Source organism: Rattus rattus, chromosome 5 (genome assembly GCF_011064425.1).
Source record: "Rattus rattus isolate New Zealand chromosome 5, Rrattus_CSIRO_v1, whole genome shotgun sequence".
Classification (NCBI taxonomy): domain Eukaryota; kingdom Metazoa; phylum Chordata; class Mammalia; order Rodentia; family Muridae; genus Rattus; species Rattus rattus.
The window spans coordinates 98,830,264-98,845,505 of NC_046158.1; the positions used below are offsets into that span (position 1 = coordinate 98,830,264).

At 43.4% G+C, this 15,242-nt stretch overlaps 1 protein-coding gene across 1 annotated transcript in view; it reads left to right on the forward strand.

Annotated features, from left to right (window-relative positions):
• The window catches only part of Stard9 (StAR related lipid transfer domain containing 9), a 90,138-nt gene extending 77,139 nt beyond the window's left edge, over window positions 1-12,999 (forward strand). The window contains 7 exon segments of the mRNA XM_032904024.1: window positions 10,589-10,706; window positions 10,827-10,948; window positions 11,153-11,217; window positions 11,338-11,540; window positions 11,692-11,771; window positions 11,950-12,108; window positions 12,485-12,999. Of these exon segments, the coding sequence (XP_032759915.1) occupies window positions 10,589-10,706; window positions 10,827-10,948; window positions 11,153-11,217; window positions 11,338-11,540; window positions 11,692-11,771; window positions 11,950-12,108; window positions 12,485-12,586 (849 nt within the window). The 3' untranslated portion in view covers window positions 12,587-12,999.
• Window positions 13,000-15,242: the final 2,243 nt, after the last annotated feature.

Here is a 15,242-nt window from a genome sequence, read left to right on the forward strand (position 1 = left end):
TTTTTTTTTTTTTCTTCTTTTTTTTTTTTGCGAGCTGGGGACCGAACCCAGGGCCTTTATGCTTCCTAGGCAAGCTCTACCACTGAGCTAAATCCCCAACCCCTATCTTTATGATTTTTAATGGTATAGGAATGGAGTTAGGGACAGTTAAAGCTGTCACATGAGTACTGAGAACTGAATGGGGTCCTCTGAAAGAGCAGCACATGCTTTTTGTTTTATTATGTTGAGACTGTCTCTGTAGCTCTGACTGTCTAAACCAAGCTGACCTCGAACTCAAATATCTGCCTGCCTCTGCCTCCCAAATGCTGGAATTACAGGCATGTGCCACTATGCCTGGCCAGAGAGCATGCACGTAACTGCGGAGCCCTCTTTCCAGCTCCTTGGTGTATTCTTGTGTTCTGTTTCCAAGTGTCTGGTTGAGAACTTTGCATCTGTATTTATCAGAGAGGTTGGCCTATAGCTGTGCTATTGTGTCCTTCTCTGGCTTTGGTAGCAGGACAGTACTGGCTTCCTAGAATGAGATTGTTTTCTTTTCTATTTTATGGAACAGTTATAAGAGCATTGGCAGTAACTTCAAAAGTTTGATGGAATTAGGTAATGAAAGTCATCCAGTCTGGGACTTCTTTGTTGAAAGATTACTTATTGTTGTTTCATTCTTGTTGCCTGTTATAGATCTGTTTCTTTATACCCACTTGATTTCATTTTGGTTGGTCATGTGTGTCTAGGAATTTATCTAGATGTAGATTTTCCAGCTTTTAGGACTCTGTTCCTTCATGATCCTCTGGCTTTCACTGGTGCCTGGCCAACTCTCCCTTTTCATTTTCATTTAGTATAAGGGAACTACAGTATCCTCTCTTTCCCTTCTGTGTCACACTTGTTTGAGTCAGTCACTGTACTAGACCAGGTCTTGTTCATGAGGTGGCTCTCCTTGCTGCACAGTAGAATGTCTGTGAGGTCCCAGTGATGGAGTCAGGACTGATTCCCAGAGCAGCAGGTCCATTATAAAATGGCCTCTGTCTACAGAACCCTGGGGATGACTAGGATTTGAAATCAATCCTTTTCCAAAGTCAGGCTGTGACGAGTCCAGGTTCCTTATCTATCTATGCTATAAACCTATGTGGTTGAGGGTCTTCCCAGTAGCCAGGCTTGTCCAGATTCCACTGATCGGCTTTCATGGACTTTGTTTACTCCCCTGCAGAAGAAAAACATCTTCCTGGGCAATAGAACTAGGGCAAGTGCTGGGATATTGTTTCTCCTGCTGTGGTCCTGCCTCAGGTCTTTGGAAGCTATAGGTTTCCTTTTGCCACTGTGTGGAAAACCAGTGTTCTTGCATAGCTGCTCCTGGAAATGTGAAGTTACAGTCTGCTACTTTGTATTTGTGGAGGAACAGGTGATCAACACCCGGTCCAAAGTGTTTGTTCTCAAGTCACATGTGCCACATTGCATAGAGTCAGCAAACAATCATATTGGATAGTTTTCTAGGTTTCTTTAAGACTATAGGCATGTCATTGTCAAATCCCAGATATCTCACCATGCCCTCGCTGTGTTACTATGTACTCCTGCCCGTAGCAGCATTAGCTAGATCTTAACTTTTTCCAGACATTAGTGACACTTAAGTTTCACACTAGGTTTTTTTTTTATCTTTATTAACTTGAGTGTTTCTTATTTACATTTCGATTGTTATTCCCCTTCTCGGTTTCCAGGCCAACATCCCCCTAATCCCTCCCCATCCCCTTCTATATGGGTGTTCCCCTCCCCATCTCTTCCCCCCATGACTGCCCTCCCCCTAACAATCACGTTCACTGGGGGTTCAGTCTTGGCAGGACCAAGGGCCTCCCCCTCCACTGGTGCTCTTACTAGGCTATTCATTGCTACCTATGAGGTTGGAGCCCAGGGTCAGTCCATGTATATAGTCTTTGGGTAGTGGCTTAGTCCCTGGAAATTCTGGTTGCTTGGCATTGTTGTTCATATGGGGTCTCAAGCCCCTTCAAGCTCTTTGAGTCCTTTCTCTGATTCCTTCAACGGGGGTCCCGTTCTCAGTTCAGTGGTTTGCTGCTGGCATTCGCCTATATATTTGCTGTATTCTGGCTGTGTCTCTCAGGAGGGATCTACATCCGGTTCCTGTCAGCCTGCACTTCTTTGGTTCATCCATCTTATCTAATTGGGTGGCTGTATATGTATGGGCCACATGTGGGCTCTGCATGGGTGTTCCTTCTGCCTCTGTTCTAAACTTTGCCTCCCTATTCCCTGCCAAAGGTATTCTTGTTCCCCTTTTAAAGGAGTGAAGCATTTGCATTTTGGTCATCCTTCTTGAGTTTCATGTGTTCTGTGCATCTAGGGTAATTCAAGCATTTGGGCTAATAGCCACTTATCAATGAGTGCATACCATGTGTGTTTTTCTGTGATTGGGTTACCTCACTCAGGATGATATTTCCAGTTCCATCCATTTGCCTATGAATTTCATAAAGTCATTGTTTTTGATAGCTGAGTAATATTCCATTATGTAGATGTACCACATTTTCTGTATCCACTTCTCTCTTGAAGGGCATCTGGGTTCTTTCCAGCTTCTGGCTATTATAAATAAGGCTGCGATGAACATAGTGGAGCACGTGTCTTTTTTATATGTTGGGGCATCTTTTGGGTAAATGCCCAAGAGAAGTATAGCTGGGTCCTCAGGTAGCTCAGTGTCCAATTTTCTGAGGAACCTCCAGACTGATTTCCAGAATGGTTGTACCAGTCTGCAATCCCACCAACAATGGAGGAGTGTTCCTCTTTCTCCACATCCTTGCCAGCATCTGCTGTCGCCTGAGTTTTTGATCTTAGCCATTCTGACTGGTGTGAGGTGAAATCTCAGGGTTGTTTTGATTTGCATTTCCCTGATGACTAAAGATGTTGAACATTTCTTTAGGTGTTTCTCAGCCGTTCGGCATTCCTCAGCTGTGAATTCTTTGTTTAGCTCTGAACCCCATTTTTTTTTCTTTTTTCTTTTTTCAGAGCTGGGGACCAAACCCAGGGCCTTGTGCTTGCTAGGCAAGCGCTCTACCACTGAGCTAAATCCCCAACCCCTGAACCCCATTTTTTAATAGGGTTATTTGTCTCCCTGTGGTCTAACTTCTTGAGTTCTTTGTATATTTTGGATATAAGGCCTCTATCTGTTGTAGGATTGGTAAAGATCTTTTCCCAATCTGTTGGTTGCCGTTTTGTCCTAACAACAGCGTCCTTTGCCTTACAGAAGTTTTGCAGTTTTATGAGATCCCATTTGTCGATTCTTGATCTTAGAGCATAAGCCATTGGTGTTTTGTTCAGGAAATTTTCTCCAGTGCCCATGTGTTTGAGATTCTTCCCCACTTTTTCTTCTATTAGTTTGAGTGTATCTGGTTTGATGTGGAGGTCCTTGATCCACTTGGACTTAAACTTTGTACAGGGTGATAAGAATGGATCGATTTGCATTCTTCTACATGTTGACCTCCAGTTGAACTAGCACCATTTGCTGAAAATGTTATCTTTTTTCCATTGGATGGATTTGGCTCCTTTGTCAAAAATCAAGTGCCCATAGGTGTGTGGATTCATTTCTGGGTCTTCAATTCTGTTCCATTGGTCTGTCTGTCTCTGTACCAATACCATGCAGTTTTTTATCACTATTGCTCTGTAATACTGCTTGAGTTCAGGGATAGTGATTCCCCCTGAAGTCCTTTTATTGTTGAGGATAGTTTTACCTATCCTGGGTTTTTTTTTTATTCCAGATGAATTTGCAAATTGTTCTAACTCTCTGAAGAATTGGATTGGTATTTTGATGGGGATTGCATTGAATCTGTAGATCGCTTTTCGTAAAATGGCCATTTTTACTATGTTAATCCTGCCATTCCATGAGCATGGGAGATCTTTCCATCTTCTGAGGTCTTCTTCAATTTCTTTCTTCAGAGGCTGGAAATTATTATTGTACAGATCTTTTACTTGCTTGGTTAAAGTCATACCAAGGTATTTTATATTATTTGGGACTATTATGAAGGGTGTCGTTTCCCTAATTTCTTTCTTGGCTTGTTTCTCTTTTGTGTAGAGGAAGGCTACTGATTTATTTGAGTTAATTCTATACCCAGCCACTTTGCTGAAGTTGTTTATCAGGTTAAGTAGTTCTCTGGTGGAACTTTTGGGATCACTTAAATTTACTATCATATCATCTGCAAATAGTGATATTTTGACTTCTTCTTTTCTAATCTGTATCCCCTTGATCTCCTTTTGTTGTCTGATTGCTCTGGCTAGAACTTCGAGAACTATATTGAATAAGTAGGGAGAGAGTGGGCAACCTTGTCTAGTCCCTCATTTTAGTGGAATTGCTTCAAGTTTCTCTCCATTTAGTTTACTGTTAGCGACTGGTTTGCTGTATATGGCTTTTACTATGTTTAGGTATGGGCCTTGAATTCCTATTTTTCAGGACTTTTTATCATGAAGGGGTGTTGAATTTTGTCAAATGCTTTCTCAGCATCTAATGAAATGATCATGTGGTTTTGTTCTTTCAGTTTGTTTATATAATGGATCACGTTGATGGTTTTCCATATATTAAACCATCCCTGCATGCCTGGGATGAAACCTACTTGATCATGGTGGATGATTGCTTTGATGTGCTCTTTGATCCGGTTTGCCATAATTTTACTGAGTATTTTTGCGTCAATATTCATAAGAAAAATTGGTCTGAAGTTCTCTCTTGTTGGGTATGAGGTCTTCTATGAAGGTCTGATAGAATTCTGCACTAAACCCGTCTGGACCTGGGCTCTTTTTGGATGGGAGACCTTTAATGACTGCTTCTATTTCCTTAGGAGTTATGGGGTTGTTTAAATGGTTTATCTGTTCCTGATTTAACTTCGGTACCTGGTATCTGTCTAGGGAATTGTCCATTTCCTGCAGATTTCCAATTTTTGGTGAATATAGGCTTTTGTAGTAGGATCTGATGATTTTTTGAATTTCCTCTGATTCTGTCGTTATGTCTCCCTTTTCATTTCTGATTTTGTTAATTTGGACACACTCTCTGTGTCCTCTCGCTAGTCTGGCTAAGGGTTTATCTATCTTGTTGATTTTCCCAAAGAACCAACTTTTGGTTCTGTTGATTCTTTCTATGGTCCTTTTTGTTTCTACTTGGTTGATTTCAGCTCTGAGTTTGATTATTTCCTGCCTTCTACTCCTCCTGGGTGTATTTGCTTCTTTTTGTTCTAGAGCTTTTAGGTGTGCTGTCAAGCTGGTGACATATGCTCTCTCCTGTTTCTTTCTGCAGGCACTCAGAGCTATGAGTTTTCCTCTTAGCACAGCTTTCATTGTGTCCCATAAGTTTGGGTATGTTGTACCTTCACTTTCATTAAATTCTAAGAAGTCTTTAATTTCTTTCTTTATTTCTTCCTTGACAAGGTTATCATTGAGTAGAGCATTGTTCACTTCCATGTATATGTGGGCGTTCTTCCCTTATTGTTATTGAAGACCAGCCCATGGTGGTCTGATAGGACGCATGGGATTATTTCTATCTTTCTGTATGTGTTGAGGTCTGTTTTATGACCAATTATATGGTCAATTTTGGAGAAAGTACCATGAGGTGCTGAGAAGAATGTATATCCTTTTGCTTTAGGATAGAATGTTCTATAAATATCTGTTAAGTCCATTTGGTTCATGACTTCTCTTAGTCTGTCTATGTCTCTGTTGAATTTCTGTTTCCATGATCTGTCCATTGATGAGATTGGGGTGTTGAAATCTCCTACTATTATTGTGTGAGGTGCAATGTGTGCTTTGAGCTTTAGTACGGTTTCTTTTATGTATGTAGGTGCCCTTGTATTTGGAGCATAGATATTTAGGATTGAGAGTTCATCTTGGTGGATTTTTCCTTTGATGAATATGAAGTGTCCTTCCTTATCTTTTCTGATGACTTTTAGTTGAAAATCGATTTTATTCGATATTAGAATGGCTGCTTCAGCTTGCTTCTTCAGACCATTTGCTTGAAAGTTGTTTTCCAGCCTTTCACTCTGAGGTAGTGTCTGTCTTTATCTCTGAGGTGTGTTTCCTTTAGGCAGCAGAATGCAGGGTCCTTATTGCATATCCAGTTTGTTTATGTCTTTTTATTGGGGAGTTGAGACCATTGATGTTGAGAGATATTAAAGAATAGTGATTATTGCTTCCTGTTATATTCATATTTGGATGTGAGATTATATTTGTGTGCTTTTCTTCTCTTTGTTTTGTTGCCAAGACATTTCTTGCTTTTTCTAGGGTGTAGCTTGCCTCCTTATGTTGGGCTTTACCATTTATTATCCTTCGTAGCACTGGATTTGTAGAAAGATATTGTGTAAATTTGGTTTTGTCATGGAGTATCTTGGTTTCTCCATCTATGTTAATTGAGAGTTTTGCAGGATACAGTAACCTGGACTGGCATTTCTGTTCTCTTAGGGTCTGTATGACATCTGTCTAGGATCTTCGCTTTCATAGTCTCTGGTGAGAAGTCTGGTGTGATTCTGATAGGTCTGCCTTTATATGTTACTTGACCTTTTTCCTTACTGCTTTTAATGTTCTTTATTCTGTGCATTTGCTGTTTTGACTATTATGTGATGAGAGGAGTTTCTTTTCTGGTCCAATCTATTTGGAGTTTTGTAGGCTTCTTGTATGTTTATGGGCATCTCTTTCTTTATGTTAGGGAAGTTTTCTTCTATGATTTTGTTGAAGATATTTACTGGTCCTTTGAGCTGGCAGTCTTCACTCTCTTCTATACCTATTATCCTTAGGTTTGATCTTCTCATTGAGTCCTGGATTTCCTGTATGTTTTGGACCAGTAGCTTTTTCCATTTTCCATTATCTTTGACAGTTGTGTCGATGATTTCTATGGAATCTTCTGCTCCTGAGATTCTCTCTTCTATCTCTTGTATTCTGTTGGTGATGCTTATATCTACGGCTCCTTGTCTCTTCCTTTGGTTTTCTATATCCAGGGTTGTTTCTCTGTGTCCTTTCTTTCTTTTTTTTTTTTTTTTTTTAAGATTTATATATTATATATGAGTACACTGTAGCTGTCTTCAGACACACCAGAAGAGGGCATCAGATCCCATTATGGATGGTTGTGAGCCACCATGTGGTTGCTGGGAATTGAACTCAGGACCTTTGGAAGAACAGTCAGTGCTCTTAACCGCTGAGCCATCTCTCCAGCCCCCCCCCCCGTGTCCTGTCTTTATTGCTTCTATTTCCATTTTTAATTCCTTCAACTGTTTGTGTTTTCCTGGAATTCTTTCAGGGACTTTTGTGATTCCTCTCTGTAGGCTTCTACTTGTTTATTTATGTTTTCCTGTGTTTCTCTAAGGGAGTTCTTCAAGTCTTTCTTGAAGTCCTCCAGGATCATGATCAAATATGATTTTAAATCTAGATCTTGCTTTTCTGGTGTGTTTAGATATTCAGTGTTTGCTTTGGTGGGAGAATTGGGCTCTGATGGTGCCATGTAGTCTTGGTTTCTGTTGCTTGGGTTCCTGCACTTGCCTCGCCATCAGGTTGTCTCTGGTGTTATCTTGTTCTGCTATTCCTGACAGTGGCTAGACCGTCCTATAGGCCTGTGTGTCAGGAGTGCTGTAGACCTGTTTTCCTGTTTTCTTTCAACCAGTTATGGGAACAGAGTGTTCTGCTTTCGGGCGTGTAGTCTTTCCTGTCTACTGGTCTTCAGCTGTTCCTGTGGGCCTGTGTCCTGAGTCCACCAGGCAGGTCGCTTGGAGCAGAAAAGTTGGTCTTACCTGTGGTATCTGCAGCTCAAGTTGCTCGTGGGGGGCTGCTTTTGAGCTCTCAGTGAGGGCAGCAACCAGGAGGGCCTGCGCTGCCTTTTCCGGGAGCCCCGTGCACCGGGGTCCCAGATGGCGTTAGGTGTTTTCCTCTGGAGTCAGAAATGTGGGCAGAGTGTAGTCTCTTCTGGCTTCCCAGGCGTGTCTGCCCCTCTGAAGGTTTAGCTCTCCCTCCCACGGGATTTGGGTGCAGAGAACTGTTGACTGAGTCCCTTCAGGTCCGGGCAGTGTCTGGACTGCTCACACTAGGTTTTAAAATGAGATGTATTTTATGGTAAGGAAGCATATGATTTTCTAGAGCATTACTTTTTGGTCTTTGGAGAATACCATCTTGTTCATCTATTTATTTGTTCCTAATGGCCAATATGAAACTATTCTTGCATTCTTGGAATTCTCTTAAGTACATGCAGAATACTTGTGTATATGATGCATTATTCTTTTTTAAAAAAGATTTATTTATTATATACAAGTACACTGTATCTGTCTTCAGACACACCAGAGAGGGCATTAGATCTCATTACAGATGGTTGTGAGCCACCATGTGGTTGTGGGATTTGAACTCAGGACCTCTGGAAGAGCAGTCAGTGCTGTTAACCACCAAGCGATCTCTCCAGACCCTGTTTTGACCTTTTAAACATTTAGTAATGCTACATTTTTCTTGCCTCCAATAATGTCTCTGACCCAAAAGGCATAAAGGACTTATTTGGTCTTATTTATAAAAGATATAATCTCTGATATAATCCCTGTCCCCAACCCAGTTGTTGATTCAATATTAATTCATCATTATAGCTGGAAATCATCAGTGCAACACTGTCAACAGGTGAGGTCATCTAAGGCATTGACCCAGATGCAAAAAAAAACCCCAAGATATCAGTTTGTAGTTGAGGGAGAACAGGGAAGAAGCAGGGAGCCTGGGGCATGGGGGGCAGATCTTGATGAGGCATGTGAGTCTGCTGAAAGATGCAGAAAGGTGGGGCTGGCAAGCATCTTGGTGCCCTTCAGTGTTGTGGATCATTGTGGGTATTTGGAGGAGTGGTGAAAGCAAATGGTTCTAGTTTCTGTGCAGGTGAGAGGTAGGAGATGACAGATGGAACACTGGCTTCAGGAAACTCAGTGCTGAGAAGACACCTTTGTGTTTAAATGATATTATCTAGTGACAAGGGAGAGGTGGAGGCAAGTAGAGAGAGGTGATTACATGAAAGGGCTCCTAAGGGTTACAGGTCTAAAAAGGACTCGTGACTATTGCAGCAGGAGGGATGGAGTAAGGAAGGAGGTTGAGCTGTTTATTTAGAGTGTTCGTATGAATGCATATACCATGTCACACATTTGGAGGTCAGTATTGGTTCCGTACTGGGGACTCTGATTCTCAGGCTTGGCGTCAGGCGCCTTTACCTGGTGAATCATCTCGCTGGCCAGTGTTTTTGTTCCACTGAAGAGGTGGCTGACACAGTGTGCTAACCAAATACAGTAGAGTCCCAGAGGCTCTGGTCCCAGAGTAGGACTTCTGGCTCAGTGTGGCACCTGGCCAGGGCCAGTGTGTGCTGCTCAGAGCTCATTGCTCCTTCCCCATTTCCCCATTCACTTTGACTTTACTATCCACACTAAACCCCTCCAGTGATGCCCTTCCTGCTGCCACCATGGTACAGGTGGCTTTTCACATTATGACCCTGGAGTTTGGCCATTTGGTAGAGAACCTGTATAAGTTATTTCTCTGTTGATGAAATTAGCCAATTTAAGGCTCTGGGAGCTTCTGGGAGAAGGGCAGACCAGCCCCTGGGCTTGAAAGTTTAGAGTAGAGGGTAGGGTATGCCTGGTAGGAAGTAAGGGATGTGTGGGAGAACCTGGAGGCCAGGTCTGCTTTAGTATGTAAAATATGCACCCCAGCCCCTTATCCCAGGTTTGAAACCCAACAGGCCTCACGCCCAGCTACTGGTTAACCTGATTGCTGTGGCAGCTGATCTGCAAGTAATCCTTCAAGTCTACTGCCTAGACAGTGAAGGTTTTCTAGCTGGTGGCTACTACTATAACTTCTTGAGTCTTAGCCACTGTTCTATCGTTATGAAGAGAGACCCCATGACCAAGGCAGCTCTTACAGAAGCAAGCATTTCATTGTGGGGGTTTTGCTTAGTTTCAGGAGCTAAGTCCACTGTCATCATGGTAGGGAGCATGGCAGCAGGCCAACATGGTGTTGGAGAAGCAACTGAGGACTATATTTTGATCTGAAAAGAGTAACACTGGGCCTGGCATGGGCTTTTTTTTTTTTTAAGATTTATTTATTAATTATACGTAAGTACACTGTCACTGTCCTCAGAGACACCAGAAGAGGGCATCAGATCCCATTACAGATGGTTGTGAGCCACCATGTGGTTGCTGGGACTTGAACTCAGGACCTCTGGAAGAGCAGTCAGTGTTCTTAACCATCTGAGCCATCTCTCCAGCCCGACATGGGCTTTTAAAACCTTCAAGCCCATCCCCAGTGGCATACTTCCTGCAACAGGGCCACACCTTCTAATCCTTTCAAAGTGTCAGTCAAAGTGTCAGTCCAAAGGCTTGAAGACTTCCTTTTTTTTTTTTTTTTTCCCGGAGCTGGGGACTGAACCCAGGACCTTGCGCTTGCTAGGCAATCGCTCTACCACTGAGCCAAATCCCCAACCCTGGCTTGAAGACTTCCAAAGCCTTCAAGTATATGAGACTTGGGGACTATACTTATTCAAACCACCATAGTATCCACCATCCTCAAGTCAAATTGCAGTTGCTAGTGGAAGGCATTCTGGATCTCATTCTCAATGTCCTCTGTTCTGCAGGAGGACTCTCAAGTGCCAGATTCCCAAGACACTTGGATAGGGGACTGGCGGGGCCGGTCCACAGTGAGGAACAGTTACCTGTATCTGACTGGGTCTTCCTGGAAGAACTTAGCTCACAGTGAGTATGAAGCTTAGGGACTGTCTGCAGGAATTACTGACCCATGATTCCTGGCCCTGTATCACAGCTCCAGCACTTTGGCATTCAGGTCATTGCAGAATCTTCATTTCTTTGTTGTAGGCTGCAGAGCCTCGATGGGTAGTGGCTGCTGCTCTCCCTCCAGCCTGTCCAGCTTAGGAACCTGCTTCTCCTTCCCCTACCAAGACTTGGCCAAACACATTGTTAACACATCAATGGCTGATGTGAGTCTCTGGGTCTATTCATTCCCCTCTTCTCCTGTTGCTCTAGCCTGACTTACGTTAGATGGGAAGGGAGAAGGAGCCAGGCAGATTAGGCCCACCCAGGCATTGAGACTTCAGGAATTCTTCAACTTGACAAATGAGCATTTAGTAAATGTTAGTCAGACTGATGAACCTAGAGGCCTGGCTTCTACCCTCTGCCCCCAGGTAATGGCTGCTTGTTCGGATAATCTCCACAACCTCTTCATCCGCCAGGCATCAGCTGGCTGGAAGTAAGTTAATTTGCCATGCTTTGGTCTTTCTGCATTATTCTCCTTCTCCACTCAGCTTCCTGGCATTCCCCACACTAGTAAATTCCTTTCTGACTGTTTCTTGCCTCTGGTGTCCCCAAGCTATCAGGGTGAGGAGCAAGAGGTACAGCTTTACTACAAGGAATTCTCTTCTACTCGACATGGATTCTTGGGTGCAGGTGTGGTGTCCCAGCCACTCTCTCAAGTGTGGGCAGCTGTGAGTGATCCCACTTTGTGGCCTCTGTATCACAAGCCCATCCAGACATCAAGGCTACATCAGCGAGTGACCAACAGTATCAGCCTGGGTGAGTTTAAGGGCTTGAAAGTTTCCAAAGGCCTGGTAGGGAGTCAAAGGTCGAAGCAGCACTGTTGGGAGCTCTAGACTTCTCAGCAAGACTGCCAGAGATCTAGTTATGAACACAGAAAGCCTAGTATTCCATCTGTCTGTCTTTTTAGTGTACTTGGTGTGCGACACCACACTGTGTGCGCTGAAGCAGCTACGAGATTTCTGCTGTGTCTGTGTGGAAGCCAAAGAGGTGCCTATGTTGGTGTGGTAAAATGTTATGGGATAAAGTTAGGCTAAAGTGCCATGAGGTGCAATTAGCGGGGTGGCTTGAGTGCTGACGGTATTACCCCCGATCACCCTAACTATATTTAAATTTGTCCGTGTTTTGTTATTATACAGGCAGGACTCACATGTATCTCTGTCCCTAGGGACACCTATCAATCATGGCAACTCAGTCTGTGTATGATGCATCCATGCCAAGACCTAGCAGAAAAATGGTCAGAGGAGAGATCCTTCCCAGTGCTTGGGTCCTGCAGCCTGTTATCTTGGAGGGGAAAGAAATAACCAGAGTCATCTTCCTTGTCCAGGTGACACTGCACTGTATCCTGCCTCATGGCATATCTTGGGGATATATCTTTCCCGTTGCATAGAATCCTCAGTTATCATGCCATTTGGCCAGAGTAGGCTAATTGGAAGGGGAATCAAAGAGGGAGGAGTAAGGAAGTTGATAGTCTCTGTGAAGCTCCCAGCACTAGAGATTGGCCGACTTGTAGCCTATAGCTAGCCACGGTGTCCTTAGGAAACAGATGAATGGTTCTCCACTCTCAGGCCAACTTCATCACTGGGAGGGGAAAGCTAGTCCTTAGATCAAATGCTCAGGGGTCCAAGGGCATCTCCAGTCACCACTGCCAGAGTGGCTGCTCCGGGTCTGTTTGTACCTTCAGTTCTTCCTTCTGCTTTCAGGTGGAGCTGGGTGCACCAGGCTTCCCTCCCCATCTTCTCAACTCCTTTATCAAACAGCAGCCGTTGGTTGTGGCCAAGCTGGCATCTTTCCTTCGCCGTTAGTGTTGGGCCATGGAGACAGCACTGCTGAGGTGTAGGCCCAGGACACCTGAGACTCCAGCTGCTTCTAGACCCAGAGGCAAGAGGAGCCAGCAACCAGTACTTAGTACCTGGTTACCTCTGAAGAGTGAGCAACCTGAAGCTTCTGGCCGTAGCTGTCCAGAGGATGAAATCAGCTCACCTTCAGGATGTCTCCCCTTTATTCCTGCCTCTGGGGCTCAATGGCACCAAGTGTCCAAAACTGGAAAAGGCCCGCAGAGCTGGAGACTGCAGTGCTTTGGCAAGGTGCCTTCTTGGCAGGCAGGCACTGGCCAAGGTGCTCTGGATCTGCCTCCAAAATTCAGTTCCATTTTGTGATGGCGTGGCAGAAAGGACCAAAAACCATACAGTTTAAAGAATCATCTACACAAACCAAATCCTGATTCAGAATTTTCTCTCCTTGAATGTTTGCAAACATTTTACTATTCACATTGCTCTTCCCCACACTGTGTGTCACTGGTACAGTCAGTCTACCTTTTAAGCTCAGTACAATGGGAGACCACTGAAGAAACACCCCACAGGGTGTGGGGCCTGAACACCAGTAACACGACAGCTACATGCTGCTTGTGAAGAGGGATTTCAAGCAGATTGTCTTAGAGAGGACTAGCATAGGTCTTGACCTTGTGCTAACTAACACACCTCATGTTCCCAAATGCTGGGATCATGAACCGACCACAGCTAGCACCCACTTCTTTGTATATGGTAGGGTGTGGTAGCACATAGCAACAGCACTTTGTGGTAGTAGGAGCAGGAGGACCAGAATGGCCAGCCCATGATTCATTAGACCCTATCTTAAGCTTGGCACTTAGAAAGACGGTCAATAGTTAGAGAAAAGGGGCTGTTTTTTTGGTTTTTTTTGGGTTTTTTTTTTTTTCCCTGAAGATTTTCCATGTTGATTCAGAAATGGTAAGGATAAGAAAATTCCTTTATTTCTGTCACTCCAAATCTTTGATGGAAGAAGGTTCTCTTATAGAGATAGGACTGGTTAAAGGGTAAATTTCTTTGCAAGATTTTTCTATTCTTTTAGAATATTTATATATTATGAAAATTCATCCATGGTAATTTTTGGCAATACTTGAAAATGCAGTGTTATACATATGCCTACCAATTTCCCTCCTGCCCTCTTGCTTTGTGTGTTTTTTGAGTCAGGATCTCACTCTGTATGTAGCTTCAGTTTTCCAAGTCCCACACTAAGGACCGGAGCCTACCATGCCCAGTTTCTTCTACCTCTTTTCATGTAAGTGCCTTACTGAGACTGTTAACCTCCCCCCAACTCTCCCCCCACCAAAAAAAAAGGTCAAAATATTACTTTTAAAAATTAAAAAAAAAAGGGGGTTGGGGATTTAGCTCAGTGGTAGAGCGCCTGCCTAGCAAGGGCAAGGCCCTGGGTTTGGTCCCCATCTCCAAAAAAAAGAAAAAAAAAAGGGGGCTGGAGAGATGGCTCAGTGGTTAGGAGCACTGACTGCTCTTCTAAAGGTCCTGAGTTCAATTCCCAGCAACCACATGGTGGCTCACAACCATCTGTAATGGGATCTGATGCCTTCTTCTGGTGTGTCTGAAGACAGCTACAGTGTACTCCTATACATAAAATGAATAAATGAGTTTTTTTTAATAAAATAAATTACATATATATATAAAAAGTCAGGTAGTGGTGGGGCACACACCTTTGATCCAAGCACCCAGGAGGAAGAGGCAGGCAGATCTCTGAGTTTGAGGCCAATCTGGTCTACAGCATGAGTTCCTAGATAGCCAGGGCAACACAGAGAAACCCTATCTCAAACAGACAAATAAATAGAATGTACTGTTGAGGGTCATGATGGCAATATTTACTCACAGTTCAGGGCCGAGATTTTCTGTTTACATGCATGTGCTAGTATTATGATCTCAGCTACTGTAGGAATCTAAATAGGTGAACAGCATAAGGTGAAAAGTCCCTCATGAGACTTGAGTCAGCAATGTGAAGCATACGGTCAACTCTCTGTAACTTCATCTCCCACGTCTGTACATTTAACCATAGATCAAAAGATACTCAAGCAAAGTTTCTTGTCATAATTAGTTCCATATAGTTACACTAATTAAATCATCTCTGGACAACATATTAAAGGACATAAGAGGGGAAAGGAAAACCAAGGATGTGTACAGAAGGCAGATGCAGCTATAACACTATGCCATTATATATTAAGATGGCTGACCACCATGTATTCCCATATTTGTGGACCTGTACTGATCCTATTGTAAAAGACAGAAGATAAATCAGGTTCTGAAGAGCATATGGATCACCTGAGGCTGGGTCTGCTCCTGTCCAGGCATGGAGAGCTCAGTATTTTTTACCTGAGGCCACTGGTCCACAGAACAACAGTACAAATACTACTGACTATACCTGAGGTAATTCTGCCATTCCAGTTAAAAAGATATCACCAGGGTTGGGGATTTAGCTCAGTGGTAGAGCGCTTGCCTAGGAAGTGCAAGGCCCTGGGTTCGGTTCCCAGTTCCGAAAAAAAAACAAAAAAAAAAAAAAAAAAAAAAAAGATATCACCAAAAAAAGAGTTCTTGGTACAGAAAGGAGAATAAATAGTTCTCTACTTGATTACCTGCCTGTCTTTACAGTTGGTGGTTTGAG